Source organism: Penicillium argentinense (genome assembly GCF_028826775.1).
Source record: "Penicillium argentinense strain IBT 30761 chromosome Unknown utg000009l_segment0_segment0, whole genome shotgun sequence".
In the NCBI taxonomy this organism is placed as follows: domain Eukaryota; kingdom Fungi; phylum Ascomycota; class Eurotiomycetes; order Eurotiales; family Aspergillaceae; genus Penicillium; species Penicillium argentinense.
The window spans coordinates 28886-42422 of record NW_026622668.1 but is presented as its reverse complement, the minus strand read 5'-3'; the positions used below and the strand labels follow the sequence as shown (position 1 = coordinate 42422).

The following is a 13537-nucleotide window of genomic DNA, read 5'->3' as shown; positions in this document are numbered from 1 at the left end:
ACTGATTTCGATTCTCCAATCGTCGGGTAGGTCATCAAACCATGCATATTGTTGGTACTTTGACGATTTGAAGATAATGCATGGTGGGAGTACAAAGCCCGTTGAATCCTTCCCTTGATAGCTGGGAATTTTAGCCCAAAAGAAACGCGCTTTCTCGCGTATAACCACCTGGCTGATAATGATCTGTCCTTCTGCTTGTTGTACCCACTGAAATAAGGCCTTTTCTAGGTCGGGCCAGAATTCGATTCGGATACGCTTGGAGTTGGTTTGGTGTAGAGATAGATGATTATCAAGGCATTTGTATCGTGAGGAAAGGATTTCAGAAACTGAAGATAGAGCAATTGGGTGCTGAAAAGTCTCTTTGAACCAGCGAGCCAGCTCTATATTCGAAGCTTTTGGCTGGAGTTGTCGTTGAGCGCGTAGAGCAATCTTTTGCGAGATGGGGATAGCTGTACGGCGAGGCATTTTGTGATCACGTGGTACCTGGGTATTACGATTTGTTGAAGATTTTTGTATGGGAAAAACAGGAATCCTATCTATTTATACGAATTTCGTTGTAAGGGGGATAATTCGTTATTTGTATGGAATGTTAGAAAGGAATGCGTGGCAAATTCTTTATAACAAGGGATTCGTCTTAGCCGGGTTCGTTATAACCCGGTTTTACTGTAGTTAACGTAATTCACGGTTAAACGGATCGCCCGGTGAAGCGGACTGTTACGGGCCAATCGAAAAGTGCTGATTCATTCGGTGCCTACAAACCCTAATATCGAAGCTAAGAGAGAGAAGAAGAAAAGATCCAGGAACGTAGGAGACGTGTTCTGATACACGCTCCGATAACAGACGCCAAAGCTTATCATACTACGGCCTTAATCCATAATGCCTTAATCTTTGAGGGAGGGCTCCCTCCGACTTCTTCGCCGTCTGATTGGTCCCCAGTGCGTGCTCCCGGTACAATGGTGCATGCCCGGAAGGCCCACACCCCATCAAATTCGCGAAATCCGCCACCTGTTCCGTTTTCACCAGAGAGCGTGACCCTTAGCGCCAAATTAATTTAGATGCCCGCCAGTCTTTTCGACTTATTATTTCACGAAGTTTCACGTTTGCTAGATACATATTGAACGTAACAAGGCATGCTCAGATTACAGGAATTGTCCTAGCTGGCCGCAAACGTTGACACTCTCGTAGTTGAGACCGAAACCCTTGATCTCAGGAATGATACGGAAGTAAAAGTTGGCGGTGTGGTCGGTCTTCACCAGTCCGACATAATCCGACATCGACATCTTGTACGTATCGCTTGCCCAGTCCTGCGCAATAAAGTAGGACATCTTTGTCTGGTGGGCGCGAGTCAGCTTCGAACGTACACGTGTCGTAGCTGCAATCTTGAACCCGGCACCGCTGAAGCGCCTGTTTATATTCGAGCTCTTTTTGGTGCCAGAAGGAAGACTATTAGAATCACCGGCAACGTGTAAGTTGAAGTCTCCGTTGTCAAAAAAGTTGAAGGAGATATCAGAACTATTACCCTGATCGTCAACTGCCACATTACGAGCAATGGTGCGATGAACAAGGGAAGGATCAGAGTCTCGCTTGGTGACGGTAACGTTAGAGACGTTTATTTGCTCCATTGAATCAAATTTCCAGCCCTCGCTGCGAAGAACTTGATCAAGAAGATTCCAGTCAGGACTCGAAGAAAGGTCGCGCTTCACGGCGCCATCTCCAAAGGACTGTTGATAGTCATTCTTGTTAAGGCCGATTGAGCCATGCATAAAGCCCATCACAAGGAAGAGACCGTCCAGACCATGCTGCACGTAGCCAACATATTTAACGCATTGCACGGCTTTCTCTTGTTCGCAGACAAAGGAGGCATAATCGGTTCCCATGTGAACAAATGCAGCGCAAATATGTGTTAGGACCCTTGGAGTATAGTATGCGTAAAAGGAAGGGAAAGGAGCGACGAAGGATAAAGTAACGTTAGGTGACTTACACGGCAGCACTAGTGCCAATTCTCAAAATCGTTTGGCCGATTCTTCTACAGTTCAATCGTGCTTCGAGAGGGTTCGCTAGACTGCGACCAAGAAGCTCATCCTCATCTGAACCATAGGCCGCAACGTCGTGGGCACTATCACCAACTTGAAGGTCACCAGGCAGCTGGGCCGCTGGGACAGCTGAGACTAGCCTAGCAACAGCGAGGAAAGAGCAAAAGTGATTGAAAATCTTCATTGCAAAGTGGTGGTTCTCGAGCGCTTGAAGAACTTTGCGGTGCTTGTTCTTCTTTCTATCGTACTGGAATCCCTCTGCTTATATGCTTTTGCTTGCCCTCGAATCCGAACAGTTTTTGTTTATATTAGGCAGTTTCTCTAAGCTCAGGCGAGTGTGATGTGGAGCTCAGCCCCAGTATCAGAGCCGAGACAGGCTTCATCATAAGGTGAAAGTGTTCTCATGCTCCCACGACACACGGTGGCTTTTCCATATATGGCCTCACTACTGTAGCTGGGCTCCTCTTATGGAGCTTCTCTTTTGCAAATTAACCACAAATAGTAGTGGCCACGACAGAACTGCGGTACTTAGCGCTAAGCTGCCTAGATAAAAGGGCTCTAAAGGTCGCCCCATGGTAGTATTTTCTAAGGATGTGGGGCTATAAAGCCTCCAATAATTCATCTACTGCTATGCGACCCAACGATGCCTGGCATAGTAGTATTTAGCTCCAAGTGAAATCAGTGTCTCAGAGACACCACCCCACTGTGGGCCGAATCATAGCCAAGTGTGCTCCTGGTGGCTCTTGGCGGCTCTTATAGTCGCGTTATTTACTAACGGCCGTAAGCCGGCACTGATATCCTGCATGTGCGTTTGCCTCCAAGGCTTTGGTAGATCCTGCGAGTGGATCATTAATGACCCTTACAACAGCTCGCGTAAGGGGCCTGTGAGTCGCATTATGTGCTAAAAATCAGACTACCTACTAGCACGACGTTGAATAGACGAAGGGTCTTACCGAGAGTGAGTTATTTCGTAGAGTGTAGAGGGATGTTGGATACAATTTGGTTGGTGTCCTGTTGCTTAACCAAGAGGAATTGACTTATCGAGCTTCGGGCTATCCCGAAGATCTCTGACACATTTATGCTTGACGAGCCAAGATGCTAATCGATTACAGTACAACCATCTTGGCCTTGTGGGGCGCGTGAGTTAATTATTCCAGGCTGCAGCACGGAGTACATAGGTTGGTAATGTCTGCGTTTCATACATGAATTTATTTAGCAAGAACTTGTATATGGTACGTACCATAAGATCCGGTCTCGATGGTCCACACCGCCCCGCCCTAAGAGGCCTAGTAGAAACTAGTATTCGAAATTTTCCAGCGACCCTAAATATCTCCCACCGGCCGCCGGGCTTGGGGCTCTGGCCCTCTCACCACTCTCAGTCTTCTATTCTTTTCGCCCCCATCTCATTATTCTATTAAATTAACCGTGGGCTCCGTTGTCCAAGCCTGTTTCTCTTCTTGGTCAACATGGAAAAAGGAGGTCCCCAAGACCCTAAATCAACATGCAGTCGCAACCAGGTAGACGATACCGTGTTTCCAAATCGTCTTGTTGAGATCGCAGACGCCTATCCTGACAATCCCATTGTCAGATGGTTCGTTGTACCATTCGTTAGACACCCCTTTAAGTAAGACATACCTTTTCAGCCTCTGAGGGACTATCGAGCTAATTAAATTAGGTCCATTCTAGCGGTCTATATCTTGCTATTTGGCTCGCTTATTACATGCAACTTTTGGAATGACGACAAAGTCTGCGACGGAAGATTTCTCTCGATGACATTTTATGTGTCACTCGGATTTATGTTATTAATCTGTTACACGGGTTACCTTCGCAGGAAGCTTGCGAAGCAGAGACGTCAGTCGCAGGAGGTTTAAGCTGGTATGGCCTTACAGCAATTTCCTCTACTTGAAGAGATAAGAAATAACCGATCCGATTGACCCTACCGAAGTATTTCGTGGTCCTCCCGTGCCATAATTGATGCCAGCGCGGGCCTTCAGTCTGGGGTTGAGGCGTAATGCACATTGCCTTGGATCCTTTATCGCTTTGGTTTAGATCGTTGATTTCTTAGATTGTTGAGTATGTACTTTCCAGTCCTAGTCACGGTATTTCTGTTACGGGCCCGTTCGAAAGAAACACTTTCATTCGGTGCCTACTTACGAGAATCTCGAAGATGAAGAAGGAAAGAGAAAGAAAGAAAGTCCGCCAGAAACAGAGGGGTTAAGTCCCCAGCAAACGCGTTGTGCAAACGACCCAATATTATGCCTCAGGTATCCTTCCACGAGACGAGGCTATTCCCAGGGTCATCCGTCACAGAAACTACCTAATCCTGATTCAGCTAGTGCGTAGAGCGCCCTGCGTGTCACTACGGAACCGTAGAATATTCTAACAAGCCTAATACTGTACGTCAGGTAGCCTGTACTGATAAGTCTCAATAATACGTTTTCTTCCTATTTGTCCCGGTCCCAGACCAATTCACTTCCGACCACGTTGTCCCAACTGTCATACTATTTTAATACGACACTCCCACAATGAATGAGAATCATTGTGTTGTGACAAAAATAGATGCTCCAACAACCCATGAATGCGTCATGCGCCGAATAGTTTCCATTCCAAAATATGTATTGCGGCAGTGTATTTTCCAACTTGTTGCTATGCTCAGAAATGAATGGTTAAGCTTGCCCCCAAGCCCAGAAAATGAGTGCAGTCAAGACGAGAACGGTGGGGTAGGTTTAGATGCGGTCGGCTCGGGCCAACAGCCAAGTCGACAGTTCAGGCACATATTTCGCGACCATCAACCTCGGGATCCACCTCCAGGGCTTCAGGGGCAGCTGGACATGGATGCCAAGACTTTCAATGCCTTTGCGGGATAATCCTCAGAACATCCGTGCACGAACTATAATTGACTTTTTTGATCAATATAAGGTTCCAAGGTTCCCCTATCCATCTCACTTCGATAATCCTTCCCACCTCATCTGAACCCACGAAGAATTCGACCACTGGCATCCGCGCCTATTTCCGTCAACCCCCACTATTGCTGGCAGGTTTTTCAAGATAGCCTAGAGTCGATCCAAATTTTACACACACTGTCAGAGTCTATTCATGGCCGAGAAATCCTTTCATCTCTTTCCTAGGCTGCCGACAGAGCTGCGACTTCAGATATGGCGCTTATGCCTCCCTTGTCGCGTATGGGACACGGATTGGCCGACCGATGATGGCACTTTTTTTGATGAGCTTAAGGCCGATAGGTCCTATCCCTGCAGGGTCACTCCCACAGCGATACTGAATGGGCTTCCACCCGTCATCGCCCGCGTCTGCCAGGAGTCACGCAACGTTGCCAAAGAATCAGGGGGTATCCTTAAAAGTGATACCTATAAGGACTTACCAGACGATGCTGTTTTTGTCTCTACCACAACTTTTAGGATCGACGAAAATTTCTGGGTAGACACTAAGCGAGATTCTGCGCATCTTAATTGGACCCCTTATTATGAATCAATTTACCAAAACTGCTTTGGTAGTGCATTGGCCTCTCTTGCGTGGGAAAGTCGCCTGGTAGTCGGTCGTCCCTCAATTATGTGCGACTGGTTCGAGATGACGGTCAACAAGAAAGAAGAGAGGTTTGATGTTTTCGAACAAATACCTAGCTGGTGGGTTATTATGCATGTTGTTTTTATCCATGCTAGCTTCCGAGAAGCCGCACACACTGGTTTCTTTGGGCTGCTAGGCGACGCGTCTGTGCAAATTGTCTCCTTGTCTGACGAGGAGAAAGCCAATGCGCTGTACGACTTTGCCGATGAATGCGATCGCAAGGCTTCTTCTGGTGAGGGGATTCAAAGGGTTTCCTTGCAATCCTTGATGCAGGAGCTGAAAGACAGATTTATGAGGCACAGGATATCCGAAAATATATCGTCGAGAATGCATCCAGCTATCATGTTCCGCCTTTGCACATCGAAGTGTAATAGCCTCAACGAGGATTTATCATCTCAATAGTATCTTTCAAAAGGTACTGAATGGGGACCCGAAGACACCGGCCGAACTGTCGGCTGTTGTCGGCAGTCGGTCCGTGTCTCCGATGTTGAGATTGGCTACGACGAAGCACTGAATATAGAATGAGGGCCTGCTAGACAAATCGACCTTAATGAAATTGACGGAACTTGAACTTGTGTTGTATTAAACTGTCTACATGCGATTCTGGGGGTATTTATCCCTGAACGGGCGGCAAGCTCCTCACAGTAGTAAATCTCTCATAATCGATCTCGATCGGGGTTCTTCCATGAAGATCTCCCGAACGTTGAAACGCATACTAAACTCAGTGCCTCCGGTTTCCCTGGGTAGGCATGCCGACAGAGGTTGGGAATGAGGCATCAATTCGGTGCCTTATCCTGGAACCTCAACATCCGATACCCACACCAAATTGACAACGATATGTGGTCTGAGAAAACCGAAAATAGCCTGTGTCACAAGACAAATTGGAAACCAAGCTCTTTGGCCGGAGAGTTCAGGCTGAGAACCCCCGTGAGGCATTGACTTTAATCAAAAATATGAGTGACACTAGATGACCCTAAATGAAACCTCTCTAACTGACTGGTAATTGCTAGACAATTCTGGTGTAGAAGTATTCAAACTTGTTGAACGTCTTGAAGTAGTTTACAATGGTCAATGACAGTGTATGTGCTGAATTAAATTGTGCTGTAAAGGTATATAGAGCTAAGAAAAATAAAAGTGTGAATCTTGTGGACTGTTGGGATTGCGTTTTTATAGATAGAAAGAATATGATACAGTACATCCAGCGACATCAGCAATCTGAGTTGTGGTTAATGATTTGTTCAGGATCATATCTCAAATAAACTCGCGCGTGGAAGTGGGCAATGTCGGTGCCATAGTGCCTTCGTGTCTTAGCAGGGACGTGGTCGGAGGTGCAGCCTCCTAGGCGGGAGAGACAGTTTGGCAGAAGAGGGTAGTTATCAATTTTTTTTGGAGTGGATGTATCAATTCCCATGGCGATGTCTACCTTATGTAATTGGCGGCGTGAAGTAACTAACGTGATTCCTAAACGAGTGGGCCACCGAAACGAGTGGGCCACACATCAACAGTACACTTATTATACATATATATATATCAACCACAACGTACTGATATTGAATTAATTACTGCTTTTGACATGTCCTGATATCATGTCTGTCTCTCGACACCCACTGCACCGTGCTTGTGCCCTTTTTGGTTGTGTATTGGCCTGATTTGTCACCTCCGCTGTGCCCGCTGCTTCGGTCGGAATTGCATGTTGAGGGCTCTCTACCAACGTAGAGGTCTCATGAGCAGTTATACTGCTATTATGAGATATCCGACGTTTAGATCGAGTGCGCTTTTGGGTTAAATTTGCCACAGTTGCACGTAGGCCTCGAACTTCTTCGGTCAAAAGCGCTGTTCTGTGCATATGTAACTCTGAACATTTAACGAGCTGGTTTAACGTGGTTTGCAAGCTAAAGGAGGGCTTTGAGACCCTACTTTGAGGAGGCCTTTCATCAATAATACCCGTCGCTGTAGCTGACGGGTATTTTGAGGTGTTTTTGCAATTGAAGAAGTGCTCCGTCGGCTGGGAGGAGGGGTGGGCGTTTTTAGACGAATAGTCAATTTAGATAGCACGCGATCAGGATTATATGGTACTAATCCTGTAGCATTAAAACCGCTTTGGATTGATGCAGTAATAAGTGCCTTTTGCCGTGCTATTGGATATGTAGATAGGAAATTAAGCTTGGCAATATGATTGATCCCGTTGTGGATTTGCCGTTTAACTAAATCGCCGTAGCCACGTTTGAGGGTGGCAAAACAGGCCACATCTAGTGGCTGGAGTAAATGCGATGAATGTGCTGGCATGCATATTGGTATGTTGTTGTTTTGGTCGCATATTTGGTCAAATTGAGGTGTTAAGTGGCTACCATGCCCATCAAGGACTAGGAGACAGTATTTGCCTGTTAACCGACCTTGAATAGCTGGTATAAAGCTTTTTTGAAGCCATTCGAGTCCGATCTCGTCTGTTGTCCAACCATTTGGGCTAATCATTAATCGCCACTGGTCTGGAAGCTCATCAAACCAGGATTCGATAAAAACCTTGCCCTTAAAGATGATATATGGCGGGAGCGCCCAACCAGTGGCGTTGATAGCTTCAATAACTGTCACCCACTCGCGATTTCCAGGTTGTAAAGATGCCCTCCGACCGTAGTATTCAGCCCTAGTGATGACTTTTGCGGTCGCAGTTAGGCCCATTGCGAAGCCCGTCTCATCAAAATTGAAGATATCGTTAGGTGCGATGCCGTATTGGATAATAACCTGTCGAATCCGGTCGAACCAATCGCGAATAACCTCAGGATCCTCGCATTTAGCCCTTCGATAGTCGTATCGGCGCGTGAAGCGACTTTTTAGCACATCTGAGTGCCTTCGAACAAAGTTATTGACCCAATCTCGTCCGACCGTAAGTGGAGGGTTGGTTTGACGGCTTGTAAGTAGTAAATTGGCCATTTCTCTCACCATATTGACCCTAGGAGGATTTCCACGTAGGTCCATAGAGAGTATCCATTTCACAAGCGATTCCTCCTCATTGGCAGTCAATTTGTGGTTGTTGGCACGCATTTCAGTCCGAAATTGTTGGCCTTGTAGGCGTCTCTGTAGAGTCGTACGCGGGACGGAAAAGACGGTCGCAGCTTCACGAACAGAGGTGATCTCCTGATTTTTGATGGCTTTGATAGCTAATAGGATCCTGCCCTCTTGTTCTGTAGATTTTTGGCCAATTTGAACGCGATTTGGTGGCATTTTGGATGGTTGGAAATTGCCAGAGATCAAAATTGGAGATACGCGTGGATGCGTGGCCCACTCTTTTCGGTGGCCCACTCTTTTCGGTGGCCCACTCGTTTAGGAATCACGTTAAGCCACACTGCCGAGTGAGCCGCCCAGACGATTTGCGCAGTCCGGAGCCGTTTACGGAGTACTCCTGCTGACATGATTTTATAGCGAGTCACTACCGATGGTTGCCACAGAGGTCTACAGTCTGACGACATCTATCGTTGCATCCTAGTTAATCTCTTCTCTTCACCAGATAACCTGCTAGACACGCTAGTTTCAAAGTTGTCGGCCACACTTACCCGTCCTCCCTACCGGCAATCGAAGCTCGAACAAAAAGATCCGTCTCGCAATTAACCTCCCATCTACATCGAGAGACCATAAAAGAGATCTTTTCGAACCATTTAATGGCCTCTTACGACTCCTGCGTTTTCGGCAGCTCAGATCCATCAAGAACTGCGCTGACCCGGGGGGGGCAAGTTTACGACACCGCGCTGCGCTAGCGTCTGCATTCCGTGGATGGTGTCGGCGATTGGGTTGAATCTCTGGCTGAGTGCTATACCAAAGCGACATAACTCAGTGAATACACGCTTTGCATCATCACTTTCGAGTCGATACACCAGTGCTCGGATGGTAGTCAAAACCGCGTCGACCACTTGACTAGGCATATGCTTGAGGCCATATGACTGACGGCGGATTCGAAGACAGTGCGACATCTCTTCTGCTTGTTGAGAACATGTCTGCCGTAACTGAGGGCCCATGGTGCCGTGCTGATCTCGCTTCGTCAGCATCTCGCAAAGGCTCATGATTGCCTGGAGACAATTGATGCTTTGAATGCTCGGGTTAGCAAAACACTTCATGAATAAGGAGCGGGACAATTGTAGTTACGCTCCCTTACCAGAGAATGAGGAGCTGTGGGATCGGTTCTTTCCCGATCTGCGATCCGTCCGGCCAATCTGCCAGCCATCTTTGAAGACCTTTATACAAGTCTTCCGCTTTCGCAAAAGGGCTTCAAACTTTCCGATAAACCTGTCATCGTAGAAAAGTCTTTGCACTTGCATCATGATGTTGGTCAAGTCCGCGAGCCCTTTCCTGACTTGAGGGAGATGCGCTGGCTTCGTGATATACGTGACCTGATTAGACCGTAGGTACAGTGTGAGGTCCAGTCGACATCACGGTTACGAGCTTGCTGAACCCTACATACAGGTGGTGCCAAATTTGCACCTTTCCGCAGCTTCATCACCATTTGCCTGTATGGCCGGTCAGTCGTTACGAAAATTGTTCTCAGGCCAGGGACAAGTGGCTCACAAGTTGAGAGTGAAAACAGCCCAAGCTGCAAGAGCACGGACGCGTTCCATCCCTGAAAAGATAATTTTACCCCCTGGGTCCAGGTGGGCGGCTCCTCTTGGGAGCTCGAACAAACTCAACTCCTCGCCCAAGTGAACAGCTTGCCGCAACATGAACCAGCCTTGGGCAGTATTGCCCTGGCGCGAAACCCTGCGTTCGCATCCAGTCAGCCTCTTGCAGGGGTATGTGCCGCTTCGCTCGATGGGATCACGTACACATTACTCATTAAAAGAAGTGCCTGAATATTCGGTAACGTGGGGCGCCCTTCTTGAGCAACCCACAATCGTTCTGCTTCTTTGAAAAAGTCATTCCCCCGAGAGAACATATTCTCTGGGTCCGAAAACACCCCGTGGCTGTCACAATAGACCTGTTGTGGGGTCAGCAAGCAGCTCACGACATGAACGAGTGGGCCATCTTACGCTTGCCATTGATAGTAGACTGTTCACCAGGAGCGGTGTGCAGAACTCCGAGTCAAGCTCTCCTCTTCATGTGGTCGACGAAGACAAGCTGGTCAACGACCTGTCCACACGGATGGTCCCAGGTAAAATACAGTGACACCAGATGAGACACCAGCTCGCGGTCATCGGTCACATCTGTCCATGGCTTTGCTGGGACGTTGAACAGAGGGATGTCACAGAGACTTTCCAGAATCACTCTGGCATAAGGGTGGAACGCCGCTCGAGACGATTCTATGTGCTGTTCTTCCTCAGTCGACGAGGAGATCAGGTGGAGCTCAGAAGGCCCTATTGACTTGGTCTCGAGCTTTTCCGCGAATGACTGTTCCATATGCTGATCCCCATCGTCTGACACTAGGCGGCTGGCAATGGATAGCGAATTGGAATCGGCGAAATTTCGACACCGGACTGCCCACAGCCAAGGCAATTTCCTTCATGGACCCGTTTTTCGGATCAGATCTGTCAGTTCATGCAACCTGTCTGGATTAGCGGATTGAATTGCCCCTAACAACGATTCCAGCAAATATTTATAATCGGTGAGCTACCGGATCGTTCGTTTGACGGCGACTTTCCGGCGCAGGTCACGACTCGGATCGAATTGACAATCATTTTCGGCAACGGCGCTCAAACTCGCCTTGCACGGGGCAGGTGGTCCTGAGCACTTCATGGGCAGCCAGTCACGGTCAGCGCTTTTCTCAATATCTTTGGCCTCGGAAGTCCGATAATCGCACTGAGCCCGGAGCCCCTCATCTGATGACAACTTACCTTCCTCTTTGCCGATTTGCATGGGAGACATGCAGTGGAATTCTTTTGAGTCTGCTCACTGCCATCGTTGATTGAGGCGCGAACGTGCGTGGCGGACCAGGAGCCAATGGAAGGAACTGTTTGTCATGGTCACTCATCTTCCCTTTCGGCAAAAGACAGCTACGGGAAGATAGGACTGGTTGCGGCCGTGTCCAGTACAGGTGGCTGCTAGTCTACCGCCATCCAAGCTCTGTAGTTACGGGCGATACTGCCTGTGGAAAAAACAAGCAAGAACTAAATAGTCAGCCTGGGTTAGTCGATTCTCAAAGTACGAAGGGTAAGAGGGCAAGCTGACCGTTGACAGTATCGCTCCACACTCCGTTTTCTATGGCTCTAACACATACTCCATGGAATTGCAAACCTCCACAATCTCACCAATGGCGCGTCACATAGGGCGAGCAGTCATATCGGTCTGCAGGCTACCAAGGTCGGTCTGTCATTATATGTACATGACAGTGTGTGTGAGAGGCGACACTCGTCATGGGTCCAGTTAAAGCGATCAAGTTCGACCTGCGGGTGACGAAAGATTTTGAATAATTAAGGACTCACGTCTTTTGGCAAACACAGGGGGAGGGGGGACGATTGGACAACAAACGATGATTGGCCCTGTGGAGGTGCAACTTGTGCTACTGTTGAGCGTACGTCCGTCGACAAAAAAAAAGCACTGAATACAGAGAAACGCCCTGCTTGAATAGATACACGACGTAGGAGAACTACGATGTCGTATCATTCCCTTTAGTCTGCACTCCGGGCGCATCCTTTTAACACTCCCCTCTATCTAACACACTGTCGGACCATCATTTAGGACCTTGCTAATTCTTTCCGCCTGTCAAAATGCGCAAATGCTCCTTTTGCGAGCGCGCCCTGCATCTTCAGGTGTGTTCCGGTGAAGAATATTCAGGTGAGTGGACTGCCGCCAGAAGCCTGCCCAATTAAGGCGGCTCCTTGAGCGCTTGGTGACTACAACCATACTTATTACTGTTGTATGTTTTTGGTCTTTTGGTTTTTGTGATTCATTGGGACGGATGGTCTATGTCCGGTGATGCTATGCTGTTAAGAACAGACTAAAATGCCTTTGACCGGTCTGCCTCTGGACAAATTATTGTCAGTCAGTGATATCCAACTGTGGGGAGCATCAAACCGATGCTGCGACTATCCTTTACCCTCATGCAAATTGACTCCACAAATCACCCAGCTGAACAGCAGCCACGTACTCGGCTACGGATATCTCAGGTTGGATCGAATCGCACTACCCGAAGTGGTAGTCGACGTCGCAAGTTCTGCAATGCGGTCTCCAGCCATCCTGAATCTTCAGCCCAATTATTGCCGGGCGCCGACCACCATGAGATCAATGTGCGTCACCATGCAAGACTGAAACTGGGGGATCACTTTCCAAGATCGAGACTGACTGAGTTCAGGTCCTTCCTGTTGAGTTCCTTGTGGTTGATCCCACTCTTTCAGCATTGGCCAGCCAATATCAGGCAACATTCTAAACGTGGATATCCCTGCAGATATCAGCGACACAAGGTGTGTCAACTCTATCTCAAATGTGAGACATGCCCGATTGCCAACACGGTTCGTCATGTTGTACACGGTTCGTCATGTTGTACACGGTTCGTCATGATCAGCAAGCTCCGCTCCGCACATCTCATGTTGTACAACAGTATATGCAGCGAAGGCACGAACCCCGCCTGCAAGTTGTTCAGCTACTCTTACCTATCTATGCTTCTTCCATGCATAGGTGAGCTGGCGAAAAGTATGTCCACTTTTCCTTATACATTTACCTAATTAGGCGCGCATCAACCACCGATGGCTCAAGATTGGCCTTTTCGCGAGATCCTTAATTGTGATAGTTGCGTTGCAACCAGTGGCAGTACTCAGTCATTCAGCCAGCATTCGGCCTCCAATGTTGGCCGCAAATGGGAAATGCCCACGCATGTTGTGCTTTAATTCAATTATATCGCTGATCTAAAGTTATGGAGCGGGTGTTGCCGAGCTGAACATTCTTGCCCCTCCAACCCGGGTGCATTTGATCATCGGACATCATCCCTCGCATTGTGCATGCGTACG

At 48.0% G+C, this 13537-nt stretch overlaps 3 protein-coding genes across 3 annotated transcripts; 1 reads left to right on the top strand and 2 right to left on the bottom strand.

The window, feature by feature from the left end:
- Positions 1-1139: 1139 nt before the first annotated feature.
- N7532_007616 (uncharacterized protein) lies at positions 1140-1877 on the bottom strand (the record flags this gene model as incomplete). The annotated part of the gene is made up of 1 exon (XM_056620108.1): positions 1140-1877. One exon carries the CDS (start codon positions 1875-1877, stop codon positions 1140-1142), a length of 738 nt encoding a protein of 245 aa, XP_056470914.1.
- A 3252-nt stretch (positions 1878-5129) lies between these two features.
- Positions 5130-6017, top strand: N7532_007615 (2EXR domain-containing protein; the record flags this gene model as incomplete). Its single annotated transcript, XM_056620107.1, has 1 exon — positions 5130-6017. The coding sequence occupies one exon, from the start codon at positions 5130-5132 to the stop codon at positions 6015-6017; it is 888 nt and encodes a 295-aa protein (XP_056470913.1).
- Positions 6018-9310: 3293 nt separating this feature from the next.
- On the bottom strand, positions 9311-11459 carry N7532_007614 (fungal specific transcription factor domain-containing protein; the record flags this gene model as incomplete). Its single annotated transcript, XM_056620106.1, has 7 exons — positions 9311-9689; positions 9750-9994; positions 10066-10111; positions 10170-10358; positions 10424-10575; positions 10779-11025; positions 11209-11459. 7 exons carry the CDS (start codon positions 11457-11459, stop codon positions 9311-9313), a joined length of 1509 nt encoding a protein of 502 aa, XP_056470912.1.
- Between the last annotated feature and the right edge of the window lie 2078 nt (positions 11460-13537).